The sequence below is a fragment of the Microplitis mediator genome, chromosome 9, assembly GCF_029852145.1.
Source record: "Microplitis mediator isolate UGA2020A chromosome 9, iyMicMedi2.1, whole genome shotgun sequence".
Taxonomy (NCBI): Eukaryota; Metazoa; Arthropoda; class Insecta; order Hymenoptera; family Braconidae; genus Microplitis; species Microplitis mediator.
Window position 1 is genome coordinate 5,304,781 of NC_079977.1, and position 25,000 is coordinate 5,329,780.

Genomic DNA, 25,000 nt, shown 5'->3' on the forward strand with positions numbered 1-25,000 from the left:
TGAGTAGGCGAAAATAAATAAAGGTGACAGTTGGTTTAAAGTCAAGGTTAAGAGTTTGACCTTTAGATATGAAGATAAAGTCGCGGTCAATTAAAATGGAAATTAAAATGTTCGTTTATTGATTAATTGTTTTCCTGTCAATCTATTCATCTTTTTTTTATTTATTATTAACTTTTGATTATGATGAGAAATTTTATATGGAATTGAAAGTAAATTTTTTCGCTCGTTTGTTTATTGAAAGATAAGAATCAATTAAACCGCTAAAAAAATAATATAATAGAAAACTGTGTTTCCTGATAAATATAATGATGAGTAATAGTCACTTAGATCATCGGTATCTTTGAAAATTAAATGCTGTCATTATAAACTTGTAAAGTATTTGAATGAAAAAATATTTTTTATAATTTTGTAATCAGTATTTTCGTTAAAAATTTTAAGTACTTTGAAAATTGGTTTCGTTTTTTGAAAAAAATTTATTTCGCGCCTTTTTTAGTGAATAATTTTTGAAATTAAAATGAAATACCTGTAGTGTTATTTGAGTTAAAAAAAAAATGACCATGTAAGAAAAAAATTTCGAAATTTTCAGCGGCTTGTTTTGCCCCATTTATTTATTATAAATTTAAAGGGGGGAATTTTATTCCATAGGTCAGTTTTATTTCCTTTCTACAGATTTATGATACAAAAATTTGAAAAAACATAAAATTCAAAAAAATGAAATTTTTGTTTTTTGTGAAAAATTTTAGAAGTGATTACAGGTAATATATTTTATCGATACCGTATACTCTAGGGTGGTCGTTAGAAATTAAATTTTCTCAGACGCCCCATAAAAAGCTTGTTAGTGAAAAAATACGCGGGTAATTTGATTTTTTCTTGAAGTAAAAAGAACACGTCAGGACGTCAAAGTCCATTTTTCGATACAATCGCGGTTTTTTTTAAATATCTCATGAAATATGCAGATTAAAGGAAAACGTCGCAGGAACAATTTTGTAGGAAATTAAATTCTTGACAAAAAAGGTCATGTTCATTTTTTTTATAAAATGTGTATTTATGAAGATATTTTGAAAAAACTTTTTTATATCTTATCAATTGAGCATTTAAAAGATTGCGAATGTTAAAAATAACGTTTTCTCTTAAATATAGACAACTTCGTAACTCGTACCATATCAATCATCAATGCTTGTTGTAGTTTCTATATACTTAGAAAAATGTTATTTTCAGAATTTGTAATCCTTAAAACGCTCAATTCATGATCTAAAAGGTTTTTTTAAAATATCTTCATAAATACACACTTTATAAAAAAAATGAACATGACCTTTTTTGTCAAGAATTTAATTTCCTACAAAATTGTTCCTGTGATTTTTCCCTTTAATCTGCATATTTCGTGAAAAAAACCGCGATTGTATCGAAAAATGAACTTTGATCGTCCTGCGGCAAGTGTCATTTTTACTTACAAAGAAAAAACCAAATTCTCCACGCATATTTTCAGTAAAAAGAAGTTTTTTCTGGCACGCCTGAAAAAATTTAATTTTTAACGACCACTTTAGTATACTCTAATTGTTTTAAAAATGATCTACATTAGCTGAGTCAACGTTTTTTTCTCTTATCAAATGATTTTATTTTTTGTGAAAATTATTTAAAATTAAATACTTTTAAAAAATGTTTTTTTTTATGCGTCATTACATAAATTATCTACAACAATGTCATTAAAAATGTTGTTGTTAAAAAAAATACCAAGAAATGATAAATGAAGTGAATAATGTTTACATTAATTCTTAATTTAAAATTTAAACAACAAAAATAATTATTTTTTAGTATCAATTATTCAATTCCTCAAATAACTTAAGTCTTTACAAAATCAATTATACGTAATGAAAAAAAATATGTTTTTAGATAATAGAGAAACTTAAACTAAATTACTTTTCAGAAATCCTTAAAAAATAATTTTTTATCTTCGATTTACATGAATCAAAAATGAAAATTTCTGTACACTGATTTTTAAAAAATTTCTAGTGTTTCTGATATTTTTTTTAAGATAAACATCTTTTTATTCACTTATATCAATTAGTGATAAATATATATTACGTCATTAAAAGAATATAGAAAATATAAACTCAAGGTTATTCTCATAGTAAATACGCAACAATAAAAAAAGACTAATAATAAATTTAACGATATAGACAATATAAATAAAATATAAAAATGTAAGGTTAAAAAAAAACAAATATATATATATTTATATAAATTACGACATATGTGTTAATAAATGTCAAGTTTAATACCTCAGCTTACTCATTTATATTGCCTGTATTATTTTATTAACGCCATTTCATTTTAAATCCACGCGGATAAGATATCAATCGACGTTTCCGTATTGCCGATATATTGATCAAGACAAATAAAAAATACACTAAATAATATTAATATAACTATCATATATTTATTATCCATTATCTGTGGATGTACATGAATTAAATATTAAATATATACATGTGTATACACAGAAAAAAATTTCTTGGCGCAAAAAAAAGTCTTGAAAATTTTGAATTTCAATTAAAGTCCCGCGTAGAAAAATTTATGTGTGATAATTTTATACCACATATATTATATATATACGCGTAAAAAAAATTTTTTTCAATAAGTTTTGCGTATTTGTTGACATATATGTCAATATATAAACAAAGTATATATAAATATATAAATATAAATACATATATGTTCACACACAAAAATAATATGATACATAAATTTTTTGAATCTATTGTGGCTGAGCGGGTAAAACGGACCGGCCAAAAAATTTAGCAAAAAATTATCCCGTGGACTCGATGTATTGCTGACCACAAAAAATATATATGGGGGTGACAAATATCGAGCTTGTTTTTGAAACTGATGTCATATCCAAAAATATTCAAATAATTATCGAAATACGGAGCAGTGAATTTGAGCGCGAAAATTTTTTATACCGCGAATTTTTGAATGAACAAAAAAAATTTATACTTGTTTTTTTAAATTAAAATATTTGTCGACCTCATACTTGTCAATAATTAATTGCAACTTCGATTGATGACAATTCAACATAAATTTATCTTATCATATGTCTTCTCCATGTGTAATTTTCATAGAAGTTCTTCATCTTCAAAAATTCCATTTGTTTTGGCAACTTCATTTACTTCCACACAGAAAAAAAAGATATCTTGTCGCAAAAAATTTTACTCGCCCCAAAAAAATTTTTAATTGTCCTCAGAAATTGGTCGCATTATGAATTGCAAACAAAAATTTTCTAAGGGCGAGAAAAATTTTTTTTGAGCCAAGAAAATAATTTTCGCGATGAGTAAAAATTCCTGGCACCAAAAAACTTCTTCTAGTCCTAAGAAAATTATTTAACTTTTTTTGGAAGCTGGTCCTTTTTGCGTTTTTGGAAAAAACTTTTTCTAGAGCTACTGAAAATTTGGTTTTCTCATTCAAATGGAAATAAAAAAACGAAGATTTCCGTATTCCAACCCACAGAACTCCATTATTTCCTCATCAAAATTTCCTTAAAAAAAATCGGGGCAAGTAAAATTTTGTTTGGCCAAGAAATCCTTCTTTTTCTGTTTATATTTGTAATGTCCCTGATTTATCAAGACGAAAGTTAATTTAACAAATAAAGAGGACACTGTAACAATAATTTATTCTTATGCCGTGGGATAACAAGTACAATATAACGAAGCGCAATTTCGTTAAAAAGTTTCATGGAGAAGAATTGTTTTCTTAACATTCCCATCGTATTTTTTCTTTTTTATTTTTATTTGTTCTTCTTAATTTTTCTTCTCTCTCGTTCTTAGTTAGAAATATAATATCTACTCCTCCTTGGTTTCTTCTCTTTATATATAACATATAAATATATGTGTATAGTTAGGATGTCGGGATAGGACCAATACTCCTGTAACTATATATTTCCCCTTAACTCTTTCACTTCCGTACGTTCCTTCGTATTCATGTTCTCCGTAAACACGTTCCTGTACGTCCTGGTTGTCTTGGTCATCTGGCTGGCTCACCATCCTCTTAGTCTGCACCACGGAATGCGGTTGTACCACTCGAATATATACACTTTCTCATACATAGTCATATATATGTATATATAATATATATACGCACGTGACTGCAGTTTAAATTTTATTCTTCATTACAACTAAAGATTTAACTCTTGATTTTATTTTTTAAAAATTTTATTATATAGGAGAGAGGGGGGTAATTACCCCCCCCCCCCCAATTAAATTTATTGATATCAATTTTATTATTATATATATATATATATAAATGTCACGTATTACTTTGTATTGTTTAAAAAAAATGATATCAGTGATCACAAAAAAAAATTAATTAATTAAAATTTTTCATATCGGAAATTTTCTCGTGATGATAAAAAAAAAAATCTTATTTTTAAAATTTATCAACAAACAAACATTTATTTTTGTTTTCGTAACCTGGTGATAACAAACAAAAAAAATATTTTTTTTAATAATAATAATTAATAAAAAATTTTTTCAACTGTAAAAATGAATAATTAAAAATAATAATAAATTGTGAATTTTATTTTTAAAAAATCAAAATCAGGGTGGCCACAAAGAAATGATTTTAAAATTCCCTGATAATTCCCGGTTTTCCAGTAAAGTTTTTTACATTTTTCCCTGATTTAGAAATTTTATTCGTATTATTTAGATATTCAAGGTTTTTATTATATTTTCATTTTTAATAATTAAATTTGATAATTAAATCATAAGAGAAACCATAAAAAATGGCAATAAAATAAATTAATATTGCCTCCTTTTGATCATTCGATGTTAAAAATGTATAAGTTAAAATATTTAATAAGAAATTTTATTATTTAAATAAATTCAAAATACAATGGTTACAAAAATGAAGGGATATTAAAAAAATTTCAACTTTTTTAGTAATTTTCAACAGTTTGTAACTCGAAGGAAAATGGTCGTACAATAAGAACAAAAACTGTAGCTTCAAGTGTCTAGTTTTCTGATCTGGGTCTTTAAATTTTTTTATTATGCGCGGTTCCGAAGCAATAAAAAATCAATCATAATTATCGAAAAAAATTTATTGAAGCTCGCACGGAAAAAAATTAATCGTGAATGCAACATGATGCAGTCTTGGTAAATAAACATGATGAAATCATGTTGCATTCACATGATTTGTCATGTTTCGGCTACATGATAATCATGTTGCGGTAACATGAGAAAATCATGTTGCATTCACATGATTTGTCATGTTTCGGCTACATGATAATCATGTTCCGGTAACATGAAAAAATCATGTGGCATTCACATGATAATCATGTTTCGGCTACATGATAATCATGTTGCGGTAACATGAGAAAATCATGTGAATGCTACATGATTTCTCATGTGGCAGCAACATGATTATCATGTGAATGCAACATGATTTTCTCATGTTACCGCAACATGATTATCATGTAGCCGAAACATGACAAATCATGTGAATGCAACATGATTTCATCATGTTTATTTACCAAGACTGCATCATGTTGCATTCACGATTAATTTTTTTCCGTGCGAAGACCGTTTTTAAGACGAGCAAAAATTTGGTAAATTTCTTTTTCGATAGTTTTCTTAGGATTACTCCGGAACCGCACATAATAAAAAATTTTAAAGACCAGATCAGAAAACTAGACACTTGAAGCTACAATTTGCCTTTTTTGTTTTTGTCATATGACCATTTTCCTTCGAGTTACAATCTGTTGAAAATCACTTTAAAACTTGAAATTTTTTTCATATCCCTTAATTTTTATTACCAGTGTATAATTTAAAATTTTTTAAATTTTGAACTGTTACAATTTAATTGCCGGATACTCTTCGAAATTCCCTGACATTTCCCGGTTGCATTAAATTCCCTGATAATTCCCGGTTCGTGGCCACCCTGAAAATCTTAAATAATAGCAAAAAAAAAAAATTTCCATTTTTATTTTTACATAAATATTTATTTATAATACATAAGTAGATATAATTTGTTTACATAAATAATAAACAAGTACTTTACTGAGTATTATATTACATTTTTTAAATTATTATTTAATTTTAATTATCATATAATTCTGTGAAAAATTTTTTTTCCTGACAGTAATTCACAATTCGCTAAACAAATCACGAATTGATAATATGTCATTACTCATTATTTAATTATTATATTATTACATATTTAATTAATATAATTATTTTGTTTACGACAATTAAATTATTAATTACAATTATTTTAAATTGAACACTTTAGATTCCAAATACTTGTAATGTTTTTTTTTCTTAAATTAAAAAGATTTATTGCACTTGAAACCGGTAACCTGTATTCAATATTTTTTTTACATTAAATTTCACTAAGACTTTCTTTTTTATCAATACTGAATACTGATATATTTTACATCATAAATTGATAGAATTAAAACCGTAAGTATTAAATTTACTTGTTTTTAAAAATATTTTATTTTAATTATTTTTGACTCATAACGTGAAATATTATTGACCTTGAACTTAAATTTAAATTAATGCGTACAATAATATTATGACTTATAATTAACAGTGAAATTTAGCCCGGGGTCAAGGCAACAAACTGCTTCTTACAGGTCGCTTGTACTCATCATCAATTTCATGAAGATCTGGTGGGTCAGCAAAACCACTGTCGTCGTAACGCGTACAACGTGATCCAGGTGAACGTGGTGGGTGAACTGAATGAACTGGATGAATACTGAAACAATAAATTACGAAAAAAAAAATATAGAATATAGAAGTCTGGAAGACTGTAAAAAACCGGTATAAGTTTAAGCAGTGTCCGGTGTTAAGTTTAACTCTGAGTGTGATGTTAAAATAACAACGCGATGGTGTTACATAAATAGAAAGAAATTTATAGTAACAATTACAATATATTATGGGAATGGTTTCCATAATGCATGGTAACCGGTTTTTTTTTAAATGTCGATTATAGGAACGGCACCCATCTATAGTTATTATTACTACCCATTATAGTTATCATAACTATAATATTATAGTAACCGTTACCATAACATTATGGTAATGGTTACTATAATATTATGGTAATGGTTACCATATAATATGGAAAACATTACCATAATATTATAATAGTACCATCATATTATGGTAACCATTACCATAATATACGGTAACCATTAGCATAATATTATAGGAACCATTACTATAACATTATGGTAACCATTACCATAATATTATAGTAACACTTACCATAGTATAATGGGAAAGATTACCATAAAATTATGGTAATCATTACCATAATTCTTTCACATGTGAAGTGGCAACTGTTACCATAATGATAGGAATTGTTCCCATACTTCTGGCAAATTTTCCCAGAAAGTATAGGCCTATAACCCATAATTTCATGTAATTATTACCATAACGGTGTGGGATGATATTTCATAAACGTACTGGGAACGCTTACCATAAATTTCTCTCCGTGTAGAGAGAAAATTATAGTAACGGTTCCTAATGCGTTTGTAAAATATCGGCGCAAATTGTTATGGTAATAATTACTAGGAATTAAGGGTTATACGCTCAAAAACGCTAGAGAAAGTTTCTATAACTATGGGAACATTCCACTAATTATGGTAATAGTTCCTATGTCAGGTGGTAACTGAATTATGGTAATGATTACCGTATGTATGGTAATAGTTCCTATAAACACATAAGAATCGTTCCTATATTCACATTGTAACGGTATGGAAATAAACCCTAAACAGCATGATAACTGTTCTTGGCATATGAGGAATTTCTGAATGTTATGATAATCATTACTATGTATTATGGTAACCATGGATATTACGGTGATAATTATCATATTCCATGGTAATGGTTACCGTAATAATTATAAATTCCTCATATTATGAGAATCAATACTATAAGATCTGGTAATCATTACCATGGAATATGATAATTATCAACATAATATTCATCGTAATGGTTACCATAAAATTTAGAAAATACTCATATGGAAATCATTACCATAATATATGGAAACGGTCACTATAATATATGGTAATCATTACTATAATATACGGTAATTATTATAACAATAAATGGTAATCATTACTGCATAATATATGATAATCGTTACCACACTATATGGTAATCATTACCATGGAATATGATAATCATCACCATAATATACATGGCAATGGTCAGTATAACATTCAGGCATTCCTCATATTATGGTAATCATTTCCATAAAATATGATAATCATCACCATTATATATGGGAATCATTACCATGATGACATTGTAACAGTTCCCATATCGTATGGGAATGAAAACCATATAGATAGGAATGGTTACCATAATTCGTATGAATACCGGATTCTATAATCAATATTTCAAAAAAACCGGTTAACATACGTTATGAGAACTATTCCCATAATATACAATAATTGTTACCTTAAATTTCTCCTCAAGTACAGTTTTTCCTAGTATTAATTGGTGGTTAAAATAAATTTAATTTATCAAACAACTTTGACTAAAAAAAAAAATCTGATAAACGGTTTACCCTTTAATCAACCCCACAAATTCCCTCTGTTTTTAAATTTTTTTAACGCTAATTTTTAAATAATTACCAAATATTTTGGATACAATGGATCATGAAAAAAAATTAATCAGACATAAAATAAAATAAAATTTCCAATAAATATTAAAGGTATTCCATTACGCCCCAGAAAAATATTTTTTTGTTTACGATAATTTTAAGATATATTCGAATCAGATAAAAACGAATTGTTTTCATTCAAAAACAACAAGACCTAATTACTCGCTCGGAGATTCCTTAGTACCCCGGCCTCTCTTATCTGAAGTTAAATACCAGATACGATACGTAATATCAGACTAAAACCAATAGCTCCGATATTAAAATCTATATGACTTAAAACGATAAAAAATACTTATGTAACATTGTTTTTATTACCTTGTACACCGGGACGGACTAGTCTCCAACGGCTCATCATATCTACGAGATAACATTGTGAAATCACGATGTGCTGATACTATTTTTTGTAAACGTGAAACAATTTCATAATCTGGGGTACAAATAGGCTCCGAGAGTAATTTAACAACAGAAACTCGGAAACTCTGTAACTGTGATTCTCTTCGTGTGACCTCTGATAAATTTTGTTTAACCTGAGCCAATTCATCACGTAGTAATTGTAATGAATGATCATTAATAGATCTTTCTTGATCAGCACTCTCTGTTATTGTTCGCATTTGATCTTTCAGCATCGTTAATTTTCTACTGTAACGGGTTCTCAACATTTCACTCTCCACTAGACGCTTTTGTAGTTCTTCTATTTTACGACTGCGCTCTAACGCCGCAATCTATTAAGTTAATTTTATCTTTGATTAAAATATTTTTAATAGATAGCAGTAATTAAATTATTCATTAATTATTTCATATTGACCTTGTAATCAGCGGCTTCAGTTAACTGAGCGCTCAGTTCACGATTACGAGATTTTTCTTCGGCTAATTGGATCTGTAGTCGATCGATTTGTTTCATTGCTTTTTTAGCTCTGCGCAGAATAAAAAAGTTTTTTGAGCGCAAGAAATATTTTGAATTATGAATTTAAAAAAAAAAATTTCTCACACGGAAAAAAAAATAGGGGTTGCAACAGGACAAAATCATGCTACAGCAACAGGATTTTTATGTTACGACAACAGGATAAAATTGTGCGCAAGCGCGGACCTGAATATTCACAAAGTATGACTGCAAAAAAAATTTTTTTCGAAATTTGAATTTTTCATCGAAATTTTATTATTCACGGAAAGAAAATTATGGAAACGGTTCCCATAATTCTATAAAAATTTTTCCTATACCAACATAGGAATTATCACCATAAATTATGGGAGCAGTTCCTATAATTATAGAAATGTTTCCCATAATTATAAGAACAGTTCCTATAACTATGGGAATGCTACCCATAACATTATAGGAATGGTCCTATAATTATAGGAATGGTTTCTATAATTTATAGGAATGGTTCCTATAATTTATAGGAATTGTACCTATGATATTATGGGAATTGTTCATATGATAAATGATGAATTGTTCATTCCCATAATATATGGGAATGAACCCTATATTTTATAGGAATTATTCCCACAAATTATAGGAACTATTGCCATAACATTATGGGAATGGTTCCCACAATGCTATTGGAATAGTTCCTATACCATTATGGGAATCATTTCCATAATATTATGGGAATAGTTCCCATACTATTATAGGAACCATTCGTATAATATTATGGGAGTGGTTCCCATACTATCATGAAAAAATTAATTTAAAGAAAAGTGTGGTAATCACTTCTACAATACACAGAAATATTATTAAATATAAAAACAAAAATTCAAACATTGAAAAAAAAATTCGTATTGGGCAAAAATATTAAAATTTTTAACAAAATTTTTTTTTTTTAACAAATTTAGCGTCGATGAAGCTTCATTTGAATTTCTCCATATCATGAGGGAAATTTCTACACTATTTTGCAAAAAATTTTTTTATGATATCATGGAAATGGTTCCCATAATATTATGGGAATGGTTCCCATACTATTATAGGGATGGTTCCCATAGTATAACGGAATGGTTCCCATAATGATATGGGAATAGTTCCTATAATATTATGGGAATGGTTCCCATATTGGTGTAGAATCTATTTCCATACCATTATCAGAATGATTTTCATAATGGTATGGGAACTATTCCCATATATTATGGGAACCATCTTTATAATAATATGGGTACAATTCCTATACCATCATGGGAACTATTCCCATAATGCCTAGCACAAGTTCCCATAATTATCTTTCCTAGTACTGACAAGAAAAATTGACACATGGCACTCGTTCCTTATCCTGTTAATTCCACAGGAAAAATTCTGTTGCTGCCACAGGATATGTTCTGTTGTTGTAATACGAAAATCCTGTTGCTTCAACAAGATTTTGTCCTATTGCAGCACCTTTTGTTTTTCGAGCAGGACTAGGAACAAATTTTTGGCATAATTAATTTTTTTTGCCTCAAGAAAATTGTTGTTTTTAATTTACAATGAAAAAATTTTCTTGAGGTGTAAATGTGGATTGACATAAAAATTCATGTTCACTTCTTATTTTTAATAGTGTAATTAGTTAAGTAAATAATTGAGTTAATAAATTAAGATACCGTAAATTAGCGTCATCTCTTTCCGCTTGTAACATAGATTTTATTCTAACGCCATCTTCTTGTAATGAAAGTTTTCTACGCAACAAATCCAAGTGTAAATCCCGCCTTTGTAATTGTTCGCGTAAAGTTCTAACTCTTCTTTGAAGCTGATAAACGACTGACGTCTAGTAAAAAATAAAATCCACCATTATCATCAATTATCAATAAATAAATTCATATGTAAAAATATAACAAATATTTTGTCATTTCAATATTTGTTTTTTTTTTTAGTTTTTGACTATCAATTTATACGATAGATTTTGATAATGAGTGAATGAGTGATTAGTGCGCTATGCTATGAAAAAAAAATTAATCTACAAAAAATATGATCCTAGATCTATGATTTAAAAATGCAGGCTTGATTTTTGGACGTTCGTAACTAATTTTCCTGCCTACGGCTTACTTCTTTGAGACAAGGAAGCTCGAAGGACCGCTCCCGTCGTATCCTGGGGAATGTTGTGTAGTTGTAGACTAGCTGTTAAAGCACATACACGAGACAAGACAATAAATACCGACATTAGAAGCAAAACACTCAAGGACAACTAACAACCAACAATTAGTTCATTATATTTTAAATTTATATAGAAAGCTATTTCATTTTTTATTTTTCATTGACAATTATTGATTAGACTCAATATAACGAATTTAATTAAGTACTTTGTTACCTTATCGACGAGTTTATCTGTCTCAAGACGAGCTAATTGTTCAGCTCGAACTAAAAGAGCTTCTGTTTGAAGATCCAAACCAATTTCTTGGGAAATGTCATCCATTTGCATGGCTTTGCCCAAACGTTCCAAAAATATTGTAAACTAAAAATATACCGTGTTATTTATTTATATATAATTTTTTTAAATTTTAGTCTTCACACTGAAAAAAAAATTTGCTATCTTAACAAAAGTCAGGATTACGCAGCTATTTGTTATGATAACAAAACTATCGTGGTTAACGCAACGAAGTGACATTTGTTGTGGTAAGTAAAGTGTAATTGCTGTTGTAACAAATGATACACTGTAAGAAGAGCGGTGTTAAAAATGGACTCGTTTTAACTCCACCCGGTGTAAAAATGAAATTACTCCGGTGTAGGAGGAGTAATACACTGGTGTTAAAAATACCGGTGTTAAAGCGGGGTACCAGATGTAAAAGCGGAGTAATGCCGGTGTAAAAGGGGGTCAATTGCGTCCGCTTGGAGTATTAACTTTAAAGATTATAAAACACAAAAAATATCAGTTCTTTATGAAAATTAATAAAAAATATCATTTATCAACTAGTATAGTGTTCGAGTAAGTAAAAATATTCACAAAATAAAATATTTTAACACCGGTCTAGAATATTTACACCGGTGGCGGCGTTATTTTAACACCGGTACAGAATATTTACACCGGTGGCGGCGTTATTTTCACACCGCTTTCGGGGGTAAATTTAACACCGATAATTTTAACACCTACACCGCTTGGACTTACCCCGGTGATTTTTTACAGTGTATGTATTGAAGAAAAATTTTTCGAATAGAATTTTGTGCTTTAATTAGGTGAACAAAATCATTAAGATTTTATCACGAGTTTTTGATTTTTGACATAAATTGTGTTTGTAAATTATGATTAAAATATTAAAAGTTATTTATTTTGAAAAATATACCAATATCTAAGTATAGGTAAAGGTGGGCGCCTTGAAGAAGTGATTTTCTTGACTCAAGAGAATATATCGAGAAGCGATAATATCTTAGGTCAAGTAAAATTTTCTCGAGTCAAGAAATCTTTATAAAACCTAATTTAATATTTAGCTCAACGCATGTCATTTGTGATAACGGCAACTTCACTTAACTTACCATAACAAATGTTACTTCGTTGCGTTGACCAAGATGGATTTGCTATCTTAACAAATAACTGCGTGATCCTGTCTTTTTTTAAAATAACAATATTTTTTTTTTCAGTTCTTAATAGATGATAATTATTACTATAATATATGGCATCGGTTACTAAAACATTACAGTCCTCATTGTCATAATATATGGTAACCATTACCATTGTGTATGCTCTCTAAACATGAATTAGTGAAAAGAAGTGAATATTCACTAATTCCAAGTGCCAACCGAATTACTTTTTGAAATTAGTGGTTCGGTTTGCACTTGGAATTAGTGAATAATCACTTATTTTCACTAATTCATGTTTAGAGAGTGGCAACGGTAATTATTACATTATTACGGTAATTATTATAGGATGGAATCATTACCATTATGTATGGCAACTATTACATATGTCACTATTATAGTATGGTAATGATTACTTTAATATTATGGTAAAGATTACTATATTATTATGGTAATCATTACCATAATATACAGTAATTATGATTATATATGATACCCGTTACTATAATATTGTAGTAACGTTTACCATAATGACATAGGAACTATTACCATAATTTTATAGGAACCATTCCCATAATCTCCCTTCTAATACCGGGATTAAATTAAATCTAAGGTAAGGGACCCAGTTTCTGACCTTTTAAGAGTGCCGGTTGAGGTTATACTATAAGAGTTAATGTAAGATTTAACTTAATTAGAAAAAAAAAAAATTTATTGACTAGTTTAGGATTTGTTAAATAAAGTCATGTGCGTATAATAATTATTTGAATTGAATTAATAATTAAAATTGACGTTTTAAAAAGTGCCTATCAGAGGCCCAGTTTCTGACCGTCAGAATTCTTCAGATCGCAGTTTCTGACCGTCACAGTGGCGTGGTTTCTGACCCTCACAGTAAACCATAATTATGAAGTACTTACTAAGTTTAAATAAACTAAAATTATTATTTGAATAAATAAATTGAATATTTATATTATTTCAATAAATTCAATACAAAATAAACTATAAATATTGTTATTTTTACATTTTATAGACATGTAATTAAATAGATAACCTCGTTTGTAGTAGGTTAGAATTTGAGGGTCAACAACTTGATCACACCTTTAAAATTGAGCCTAGTTATTGACCATCAAATTTTAGCAACAAAACTCATTTTAATATGTTTTATACGTGTATTTAAATAAATTTTAATTAAAAATTGATCTATACATACGTTTTTAATTAATTTTTTTTACTTACATAATAATTAGTGCACAGATTCGATTGTCGCACCTTCTAACATCAACTGCTTAGACTACACTTAAAAAATGGCTTCCGCAGCCACCTATGACTAAGATATTTTTTTTTATTTAGTTAATAATTTCTATGTTTTTTAAATTGCCATTAATTAGGCTCAGAAAAGATTACTACAAATTAAGAATAAATCGATTTTCGTATTAAAGTTATAGTTTTTTAAGTAAGTTAGAAAAAAGTTGAAAAGGTCAGAAACTGGGTCACGGTCAACAACAGGGTCTTTTACCTTAGATAATCTAATAACAATTATTTAATTTAATTTATAGGTCCATTATTTTAAAGATTACTTAAAAATATATACGATTACTTTCTTTAACTGCTTCAAAAAAAAAAAAATAACAGAAGTCATTTTATGAAAGTATTAATTAGTTTTCATACTTACACTATGTTTATCCCGTCTCAATGATTCTTTAGTTAGCTCACAACTCGTTAAATCAGACTCTAATTTATGAACTTTTGCTTCTAAATTCGCACGATCGTCTTCAAGATTTCTTATTTTCATCATACTTGACTCTAATAATTCACTTTGACGGTTCGCCGAGTCAGAAAGACCATTTAATTTTTCTTTTAAACTATTAATTTTCTATTTAAAATACAATTATCAACATTACACATCACAATACGTTTTAATTAAAAAAAAAATGTTAACATAGTATTTAAATAACTTACCAGTACATGATCTTTATTTTCAGCAATTATTTCACGTATTCTATCTTTTATTGAGTTTTCATGAGACTCAACGAATCTATTTGGAGTACTAACAAGTATCGCTAATGATTCAAGAAGATGACGCATTTCATTTTGAACCCGTGAAAGTTTTTCTTCTCGATTTTTTAAGTCATCTGAAGTCAATCATTTATTTTAATCATTTCAAGTACTGAGAACAGTTTGTTTTTTTTTCCAAAACATTATTTTTAATAGTTTTTATTTCATTCCCCGGTAAAAACAAATCATATATGATCCATGACCATTATCCATGACCATATACATGATTCTCCATATATGACCACATATATGATGCTCCATACATGGTCACATATGGAAACTGGCAATGTATAACCAGCTCTGACCATATGTAGTAGTATATGACTATATATGGACTATGTAAACCCTATATGACTATATATAGTCATATGTGGCCATATATTGCCAACTTCTATATATCACATTATACGGCCATATGCTGTCATACATTTCTATATATAGTCATACGCGGATATATTTCTAATTTTCACATATTACTATATATGACCATTTTCAGTATATGGCAACATATAGTCATATGTTGACTATATTTTCATATATATCAATATATAGTCGCATATGACTATATGTGGCCATATATAATCATATGCTGCCGTACATTTCGAATTTTCATGCGTGTCCTATATGTGGCTATACATTGCTAATTTTTTGACATGATCATGTATGGCCATATATATTGTCACATGTAGACATATATAGTCATACATATATCAATTGAAGATACATTTTTACAAAAAAATTTGTTCTTATCCAAAAAAATTAAAAAAAAAATTATAGGGTGAGATAAAAACAATTAAATTTGAAATCGAGAAAAAAAACCGTAACTATTATAATTATATTTTTTTAATAATCAAGAAAGAAATTTTCAAATCAAAATATATATTTTTCCTCAGTTCAAAAAAATAAAAAAATAAATTAGTCATTAATTTTTAGTACTTTGCAAATTACAAATTTGTACCTCGTAACTGACAAATGAGTGTCTCTTGACTCGAAACATTTCCCGTAATACTAGTGAGATTTCTATTAGCATTTACTAATTTGTCCCTGAGTTCATTTAATTCTCTCTCAGTGGCCCTGTACTGCATTTCAAGGCACTCTTTATCCTGTAAAAGACTCGCAATTAATTAAATGTAACTCTATTTAGCTTCAAATATAAATATAAGTATTGTATATATATGTATATATATATCATCAACAATTTAAATAGTTAAATAATAGACCTGACGAAGTCGTTCTAGTTCAGCTGATTGCGTGCTAACTTGTCGTTGTAATTGATCTCTTTCAATATTAGAACGTTCTAACAAATCTCTGCAACTTTTAGATTCATTTTCAACACTAGTTAATTGACTCTCAAAATTAATACTCTTAGTGCGAAGTCGATTTACTTCTTGAACAAGTTCCTCCGCTTTGTGAATTACCATTTCTGGGCTGTGGTGTGTACTGTCGCAAAATTCACTGTTCAGTGCATGGGCCAGTCTTCTAACGAAATCCTAATTTACAAATTTTATTCCTTAAAATTTTTCAAATCATTAATTTTATTTATAAGAATTAAATTTTACTCTGGTCAAGCCCACATGTAATAAATACTTCTAAAAAATTCAAATTTAAATACAAATATAATAATTTATTAAAAATACTTTTGTTGAGCTTGAAAAAAAAAGGACTTCGATCCTGCGGAATGACTCTAAAATTTTTTGCTGTTACCGAGCGCTAATGAGTTTGAAAACTTTTATTCTGAATATCAACCAAGTCCTTTTTTCTCCGAATTTACAATACATTTTTTTTTTTTTTTTTTTTTTTTTTGGAGGTGTATTAATTAGGGACTAGAGGCCAAAATGGCTATTTTTAGTCTTCGGTAGTGTACAAAGTGACATTTAAATAATAAAATATGTTATAAAAAACTTTTATTGTGAGCATAAATGAGGAAGTCCTTTTTTCTGTACTTTTTCAGACGTATTAATTAAAAACTAAAGGAAAAAATAGCTATTCCGGCATTCGGGAACATTAAAAATGACATTTAAATAATGAAATGTATTATAAACAAATTTTGTTTTGAGCATAAATCAGAAAGTTCTTTTTTTTCTGTATTTTCTAAGTATTTTCTCAGAAAACGTATTGGATAGGAACTAGAGGCAAGAATGGTCATTTTTAGTCTTCGATAGTGGAAAAGTGATATTTAAATAATATATAATAAAATACAGTAAAAAAAAAAATATTTTTCGGAGTATTAGTCAGTAAATTCTTTTTTTCGCTGTATTTTTTATATAGTTTCTCAGGAGACGTCCTAAATAAATACTAGAAGACAAAATGGCCATTTCCAGCCTTCGGGAATATAAGAAGTGACATTTTATTAATAAAATATATTATAAAAAAATTATAATTTGAGTATAAGCCAGCAAGTTCTTTTTTCTGTATTTTCTCAGAAAACGTATTAAATAGGAACTAGAAGCCAAAATGGTCATTTTTAGACTTTGATATTGGAAAAGTGATACTCAAATAGTATATAATAAAATACCGTTAAAAAAAATATATTTTCCGGAGTATCAGCCAGTAAATTCTTTTTTTCGCTTTATTTTTTTATGAATTTTCTCAGGACACGTCTTAAATAGATATTAGAAGTCTAAGTGGCCATTTTTCGCCTTCGGGATCATTAGAAGTGACGTTTAAGCAATAAAATGTATTACAAAAAAATTTTATTTTGAGCATAAAAGCCAGCAAGTTCTTTTTTCCGTATTTCTTAAGTATTTTCTCAGAAGACGTTCGAAGTAGTTATTTCTAGCCTATGAAAGTATCAAAATGTTATCTTTACACAATATACATATGACAATAAAATATAATATGACGCAATTCGAAAAAAAAATTTTGAGGAGTATCGGCCAGTAAATTTCTTTCTCTCTGTATTTTCAAAATATTTTTTCAGGAAACGCATTATTTAGTAACTTTAGGCCATTTTCAGCTTTCGGGAACATCAAAAGATATTTTAATAATAAAATATGATACAATTATCCAAAGAAAATTTATATTTCTAACAGAAAATTCAAAAATTTTCTATATTAAAAAACTCAAACCTGTAAATTCAAGCGCGCGCGTTCTTTCAAATCTGTTTCTTCAGTAAGATGATGTTCTAATTGACGAATTTTTTTTTCATACTCTCGATTTTTTTCTTCATGATACTTGACATCACGCTGCAAACTCTGGATCGTTATTTCACTCCGTCCATGAGTTGCATAAAGATTTCGTTCTCTGTCTTCTAAATCCTAAAAATTTATTTAACCATTTAATTTTTATTTCTATACTTCCTACTAATTGTTTTATTTCCTCATTAACTTGAATTCGTTTTTTCAAACTAGAAATAATAGAATTTTGTCTGGCAGCTTGTTCACGTAATTGATCGGCCTCCATCTGTAATTCAGTTACCCTCTGGTCCCGTGATCTCAATGTAGTCTTCATATCTTGAAGCTTTAAATAATAATAATAACAGCTCATAAATAAAATTGTAATAATAAATCATATCTTCTTGTAACACTTAAAATTTTAAAAATAATTTATCAAGATTTGCTGTTGTTGTTAAAATTAATTAACACTCGAGTTCATGATAATAAACAGTAACCAGACTTACTTCTGATGAAAGTCGGTCTCGTTTATATTCCAGAGCTGCTAATTCACTTCTTAAACTTATGGTGACGTCATGCGTCATATCCTCTTGATCATACTAAAATACATATATTTCATATATTTTTTATTCCACATAAAAACAAAAAATTTCTTTAAAAAATTCAAAAAAACACGAATTTAAAAAAATCGAATTTTTTTTTTTTAATTTTTAATTACAACCTGGGTGAGGGCGGGGTAAATTGAACACCTGCGGCACTGCCACTTAGAAATTTTTAATAAAAATAGTTTTGTTTTTTTAGTAATTAATTTTTGATATTTTTTGAATTCAAAAAAATAAAAACAATGAGATTCAGAGGTAATATGAGCCACTAAAAAATATATTGTAGGAACCGCGTCATGTTTAGAACTGGGAATTATTAAGATTCTGTCAAAGAAATAAGCGCCCGGAACAAATGTATAGATACATATATATATGTGTATAGATAGTAAATTTATATTGATGTATATCTATGTATAAAAATACACAAAATTCAAGTTAAATTCGTGATAGAGCGTTTCGTGACGTACTCGTACTATGCACGAGTTAACTCTATGAGCTAAATTATATTCGATAGATATATATGTATTTATATATATATGTACATTTCATACAGTTTAAACAAATAAATCATACTTAACATATTTCTAGTTTATTGCAAAACATGAAAATACTTTTTATATATAAATATCTATTCTATGATTTTAATCAATACCAAAAATAAATAAAAAAGAATTTGAACTAATTTTTTATTACGTCAGATATTTAAAAAAAATTAAAAACCCGTGTAGAAAAAAAGTATTGAAAAAGTGTTGACTATTTTAAACTTCAAAACATGACAATGAACTTTTTTACACGACTTCTAAACTTCGGAAAATACAAAGAAAAAAACAATTGACCTAGTACTTTAAATTAACGTTTTTAGACTCTTGTAACTTTTATTTGACTCCATTAAAAGAGCTGAGATTCATAATTATTTTTAGTGCAAATATACGTTCAAAAAAATAGATTGTGGACTATTTCTGAATACTTGTTTTTTTTTTTTTAACATATCTTAATAATATTAGAATATTCATTGATTTTTTTTTTGAATTTTCAAAAGTTGTGTCACGTTTTGAAGTTTATAATAGTTAACACCCGAGTCAAAAAATGACTTGATTTTGACTGCTATTATTTTTTGGACTTGCATTTCCCTGCTTGAAAAATCCGATAGATTCTTATTGCTGTATGTATAAGGCCCTATACTTAACTCTAGCACTTCTCATAGAACTTATTCATTCTTGTCAAATCTCTAAGGAAATTTATGAGAATCTATTGGATTCTATGAGATTTTCTAAACAGGGTTGATTTAGTTAACTTCCCTAGTAACACGTGTTTGAGCAAAATTCTGAAGTAAGTATCGCGAGCAAGACCCCTAGCTGCTAGTGTCTTTTTCTACGTATGTCTTTCGCAAGATCGTGTATCAAGAAACCTATGTCAAGATTTGTGTATGTCTTGCTCATGGTATCGTACACAAGAATATTAAAGATATCTTGAACACGGTGCAATAAAAAAGCATCTGACGCATTTCTTGCACCAGTAACTTGCAGTAGGTACTTACGCATGGATTGCTCAAGACTTAAGGTCAATTTTGAACCTTGCGCAGATCTTGAGCAAGCCATGCGCAAGAATTTCAACAATAGTCTTTCTCCAGAATTGAGTTATAATCTGGCACGAATTTCTTGTGTAAGGCTTGCGCTAGACTTGCACTTTAAATCTGGTCACAAGTGTCTGCAGCAAGACATATATTGTCATCTCAACAAGAGATTGGACTTCGGATGTCGTCGGTTTTTACTCCCACTCTGGATGTTTTATGTGCTAAATGTTCTCCCACTTTTCTGTGCGCATGCGCAGTTCATAAATGTTCGGTAGTGGGGGCAATTTCCGAGGTCTATTCTCTTACTGGGACCACAATACGTAAAAAAAGACACTAACACCTATCTTGAGAACATACTTGCTCAAGAATTGAACAAGATTGTTATATGGGTTGATTTTGGCTACACTGACTTTTTTTTAACTTCCACATGACTTTTTTAACTTAAAAATTTAAAATCAACTGTCAAATTAAATTCACGTTGACTTAAATGACTTAAATTTAAGTCAACTAACTCAAATTCAAGACAACGTGACTTTAATTTGACTTAGTTGGCGTAAATCGGTACTAAGTAAAACAACAGTCAAAGCCAAATGTGTTTTCATATCTTAAAATATGGTTTTCATTTATTAATAAAAGAACTTAAACTTGACTTGGCTTCGTTCTGCTCCCCTGATTCAGAAATCTCATTTGGAATGATTCAATCCATGCTAAAGTGTATATTAGGGTGATTCGTTTTGAACGACTATTTTTTTTTTTCACTCCCACTTGAAAATATTGTTATAGACATTGAAAAAAAAATTCCCTGCAAGTTTCAGCCCACAATTTTAATTTTAAGTACTTTATATTTGATTTTGAAGTTTTCCCATTTAAAATACATAGGAAAGTTGGGACTTTTTTTTTAATTCTCTATAACTCAGCCGCATTTTAAGTTATCGGGTCGCCATTTGCGGCATTTTTTAGGTATATGATACTCTTCAAAAGTCTCCTTAATAGTTTTACTCGGACTCTAATTGTTTTTTCTGTATTGGTTCTGAAAATAATTTTTTTTCATAATAATTTAGGTTTTTAGTTGATATTAACTAAATAAAGAAATTTACAGAAAAAGTGCAGAGAACGATTTTTTAGGAAATTTTATTCGCTACAAAAAAGGTCTTTTTAGTTAAGTGGCTCAAGTTCTTCGTTCACGTGATATAGGGATTTTAGTAATTTTGTAAATAAAATATTTGTCAAAAAATTCCACCAAATGATATTTCATTTCAATTTTAAATCAGTAAATAATTTTCCTTTCATTAATTTAATCCAGTCATTAAACTCAGAAGGGGTCAAATTGATGAACTTCGGAAAAATTTTTGACAAATATTTTATTTACAAAATTACTAAAATCCCTATATCACGTGAACGGAGAACTTCGGATCGTGTTTGAATTATTTGAAATTAGGTTTCTCAATCAGGGTCCACTTGTTTTATTTTCAATTTTTAAAATAACATCAAAATCAAGTAATTTTTTGACCCGGGCGCTTTTTCAACATTTTTTTTACACTGGAATGTAACGATTATTTTATTTTTTTTATTACCATAAAAATTAAAGAGAGTATTGTATAGTGGCAGGTAAAATCGATTCGCTATAATACTATGGCAACGTACACTATTCTCAGGTCAATATTCGTTTGTGTATTTTCATACAAGCAGCACATGTACTAAATTGAATATAAATATATACGGTATTAATTATATAAAATATAAAATTAATTAAAAAAATAATTTTTGTTATCTCTAGCCCCGTAAATTACTCGAATTTAATTTTAAAAAATTTCTTATCGAAATTCGAGTGACAAATTTTTATATTTCAAAATTAAAAAAAAATGTTTATTAATTACGAATTTGAAATAACAAAAAAAAAAACCTTGTCGGATGTTGAAATGCAAAGTGTCTCAAAAATCTTCAAATCTTCTTCTGTATTTCCGGGTAAATCCTTAGAATCTTCTGCCATCTTTAGTAAATTTAAGTCACAGATTTTGTATAAAAACAAGTAAATAATCAATATAGATTTTGTTATATTACGATGAATATAAAAATATAAGTAAGTATATTTATTAATAAGTTGATCATACTTTGAAATTAAATTAAATTATTTTTATTTATCGAAAATAACAAACGCGAGTACACGACGCGAGCGCAATTTATTAACGTGTTAGCTTCGTCGGTTTAATGTCAACACGCAAAGTCGAAGGGTGTATGACGCCATTGCATGTACTAGTTTTGTTGCAACTGAGTTTTCAAAATAATCGAAGAAAATAACGAACTTTCTTACTTTTAACTCTTGTTAAACTATCGATGCTGCAGCACTTTACTAGAGATAATTTTATTGTTCGGTTGCTAGGATAAAAAAAAAAAAAAAAAAAAAAAAAAAGTAATTCGGAAGAAATAAAATTTTAATTATTCATTTTATCTAAGAAAATTATTCATAATTTTAATGCTAGTAATTATGCTCTCACTTTTATTGCGGTAAAAAAATTGAAAAGTAAATATTTTTTTTTTAATTTGTTTAAGCGGAGTAATGAAAAAATATATTGAGATCATAAAAAATAAATATTTAATTTATTTTTATCAGTTGAGTCATAAGACATAATTATTTTTGGAAAATTCTTGCGCAATATTATCTCAGATATATTTTATAAATTTTATAAAAATATATGACAGTATAAAAAAATTTTTGTGATAATGATTAATTGAATTTTTTTTTAATTAACTGTTTCGGATTTTTATTTATAAGTGAGAAATTAAAGAACTAGTTTTCAAAAATTTTTTTTAATTTTTTGACAAAATAATCATGAGGAATTTATTTTCCCTTAAAAATTATGACACTGAAGTTAGCCGACGTCTAATAATTTTTGGATTTTATTTTAGACGGTAAATTATAAAAAAAAAAAAATTTGAAAAAATTTCACCTGTAGTTTTTTAAATTTCCTACATGTGCATATTTTTTTTTTTTTTTTTTTTTGTAATTTATTTGCTGAAAAAAGAAATCCGAAAATTGTTAATTGTCTGCTTCACCATAAAAAATTAAATGATCCTGAGGTTAGCAGACAATTAACAATTTTTGATTTTTTTTTTTTCAACAGCTTAATTAAAAAAAAAAATATGCACATGTAGAAAATTAAAAAAACTATAAGTGCAATTTTTAAAAATATTTTTTTTTTAATAATTTATCGTTTTAAAAAATATTTAAAAATTATCAGAAGTCTGCTAACTTCTGTATCATAAAAGTTATTGAGATAATAATTTTTTAAAATTCAAATTTATTACTCATACATTTAAAAACTAACAATTAAAAATCAAATTTCGTTTCTCAATCAATTTTTCCTGTGAAAAAAAATAGAATTTATTTTTAAAATAATTATTGGTTCAAAAATCTTTTTTTGGCCAATAGTATTTTTTTTCTGAGTCCAAAATTCTATTAAATTCAAATTTGTAATCATTAATAATAAATATCTAAGTGATATATTTATATTTGGTATATATGAAATTTAATTGTCTTATTTTTACGTACTCATGACAATAAAATAAATTAATTTTAATTACAATCATTTTTTTTACAACAAACAACGATAGTGAGACCGTATTTTTTTTAATTACTTAGAAACGTAAAGTAACTTCTAGTTGAGGAAAAGTATTTCATAGAATGTAAATTTAACTTGTTATATGTAGATAAAATATAAGTCATCATTTCCGCAGTATTGGGAATCCTGCATGCGGTTTAGTGATAACGGCCGCAAAAATAAATACCGTGACGTAAAAAAATTTAATTAAATATTGGCAATAATTAATGGTAATGAATGTTAATTATTCAAAAGAAATTATTATTTTTTTTTTTATTAATAAATACTTACTTTTTATATTCGGTTATTAAAATAAACGATACTAAAAAAAATTCTTAAAATGCGTTAATTAAAAAAACGTATAATCATTTAAGACATTTGAGTTTTTTATCGTAAAATATTGTTTAATAATTACAAATAAAAATTAAAAAGTATTTTTTTTGTAGGTCAGCATTGAAAGCTCAATATATCGGAAGTGATTCAAAGTACGTCCGTTTTATTTCAGATTTTTTTTAGTAGAACAGAAAATTTTGAAATTAACTTGAAAATTTATAATTTCGTTTAATTACTTTACGATATCAAAATTAGAACATTGCGAAATTTGTTTCAAATGTTTTATAAATGGAAACAGAAAATTGCGATGTGCGACCGTCAAATATTAATTTTAAGGGATCATTCTGTTTCAAATGTTAAAAAAAAAAGCGGTTACCTGACCGTTGATCCAAAGACAATTGATCCGCTGATAAAATATACTCACACACATATAAATGTGAACAATTACACCCTTTTTTCACTAATTTTGTGTGTGTAACATAAAAAATATACTTACATACAAATTTTTCACATTTATATGTGTGAGTAGATTTTATCAGTGGATCAATTGTCGGGGATCAATTGTCTTTGGGTCATCGGTCGTGTCACCAAAA

General features: G+C 27.6%; 2 protein-coding genes across 4 annotated transcripts in view; one reads left to right on the top strand and one right to left on the bottom strand.

Moving 5' to 3' along the window:
* Window positions 1-25,000, top strand: part of LOC130675207 (sialin-like) — a 56,078-nt gene that overhangs the window by 14,207 nt on the left and 16,871 nt on the right. The window lies entirely within an intron of this gene.
* On the bottom strand, window positions 6,310-22,768 carry LOC130675206 (coiled-coil domain-containing protein 170). Of its 3 annotated transcripts, none has more exons than XM_057480747.1 (14): window positions 22,379-22,768; window positions 18,807-18,899; window positions 18,515-18,646; window positions 18,256-18,444; window positions 16,408-16,677; window positions 16,146-16,290; window positions 15,092-15,264; window positions 14,805-15,005; window positions 11,934-12,077; window positions 11,672-11,743; window positions 11,230-11,393; window positions 9,473-9,581; window positions 8,983-9,389; window positions 6,310-6,747 (listed from the first exon to the last, which is right to left on the bottom strand). In XM_057480747.1, exons 1-14 carry the CDS (start codon window positions 22,463-22,465, stop codon window positions 6,600-6,602), a joined length of 2,334 nt encoding a protein of 777 aa, XP_057336730.1. In that variant the 5' UTR covers window positions 22,466-22,768; the 3' UTR covers window positions 6,310-6,599. The 3 variants fall into 3 exon arrangements, with proteins under 3 accessions (XP_057336730.1, XP_057336733.1, XP_057336731.1); XM_057480750.1 differs by lacking the exon at window positions 22,379-22,768 and adding an exon at window positions 19,022-19,198; XM_057480748.1 differs by lacking the exon at window positions 11,672-11,743 and having other exon boundaries at window positions 22,379-22,766.

What these genes read in the sequence shown, in the direction of transcription:
- LOC130675206 (XM_057480747.1), bottom strand. Translation starts at nt 22,465, where the DNA reads ATGGCAGAAGATTCTAAGGATTTACCCGGAAATACAGAAGAAGATTTG. An exon ending in AACTAGAACGACTTCGTCAG is followed by an intron (nt 16,291 to 16,407) that starts GTCTATTATTTA and finishes AGTCTTTTACAG; the next exon opens with GATAAAGAGTGCCTTGAAAT. An exon ending in CAGATAAACTCGTCGATAAG is followed by an intron (nt 11,744 to 11,933) that starts GTAACAAAGTAC and finishes GTGCTTTAACAG; the next exon opens with CTAGTCTACAACTACACAAC.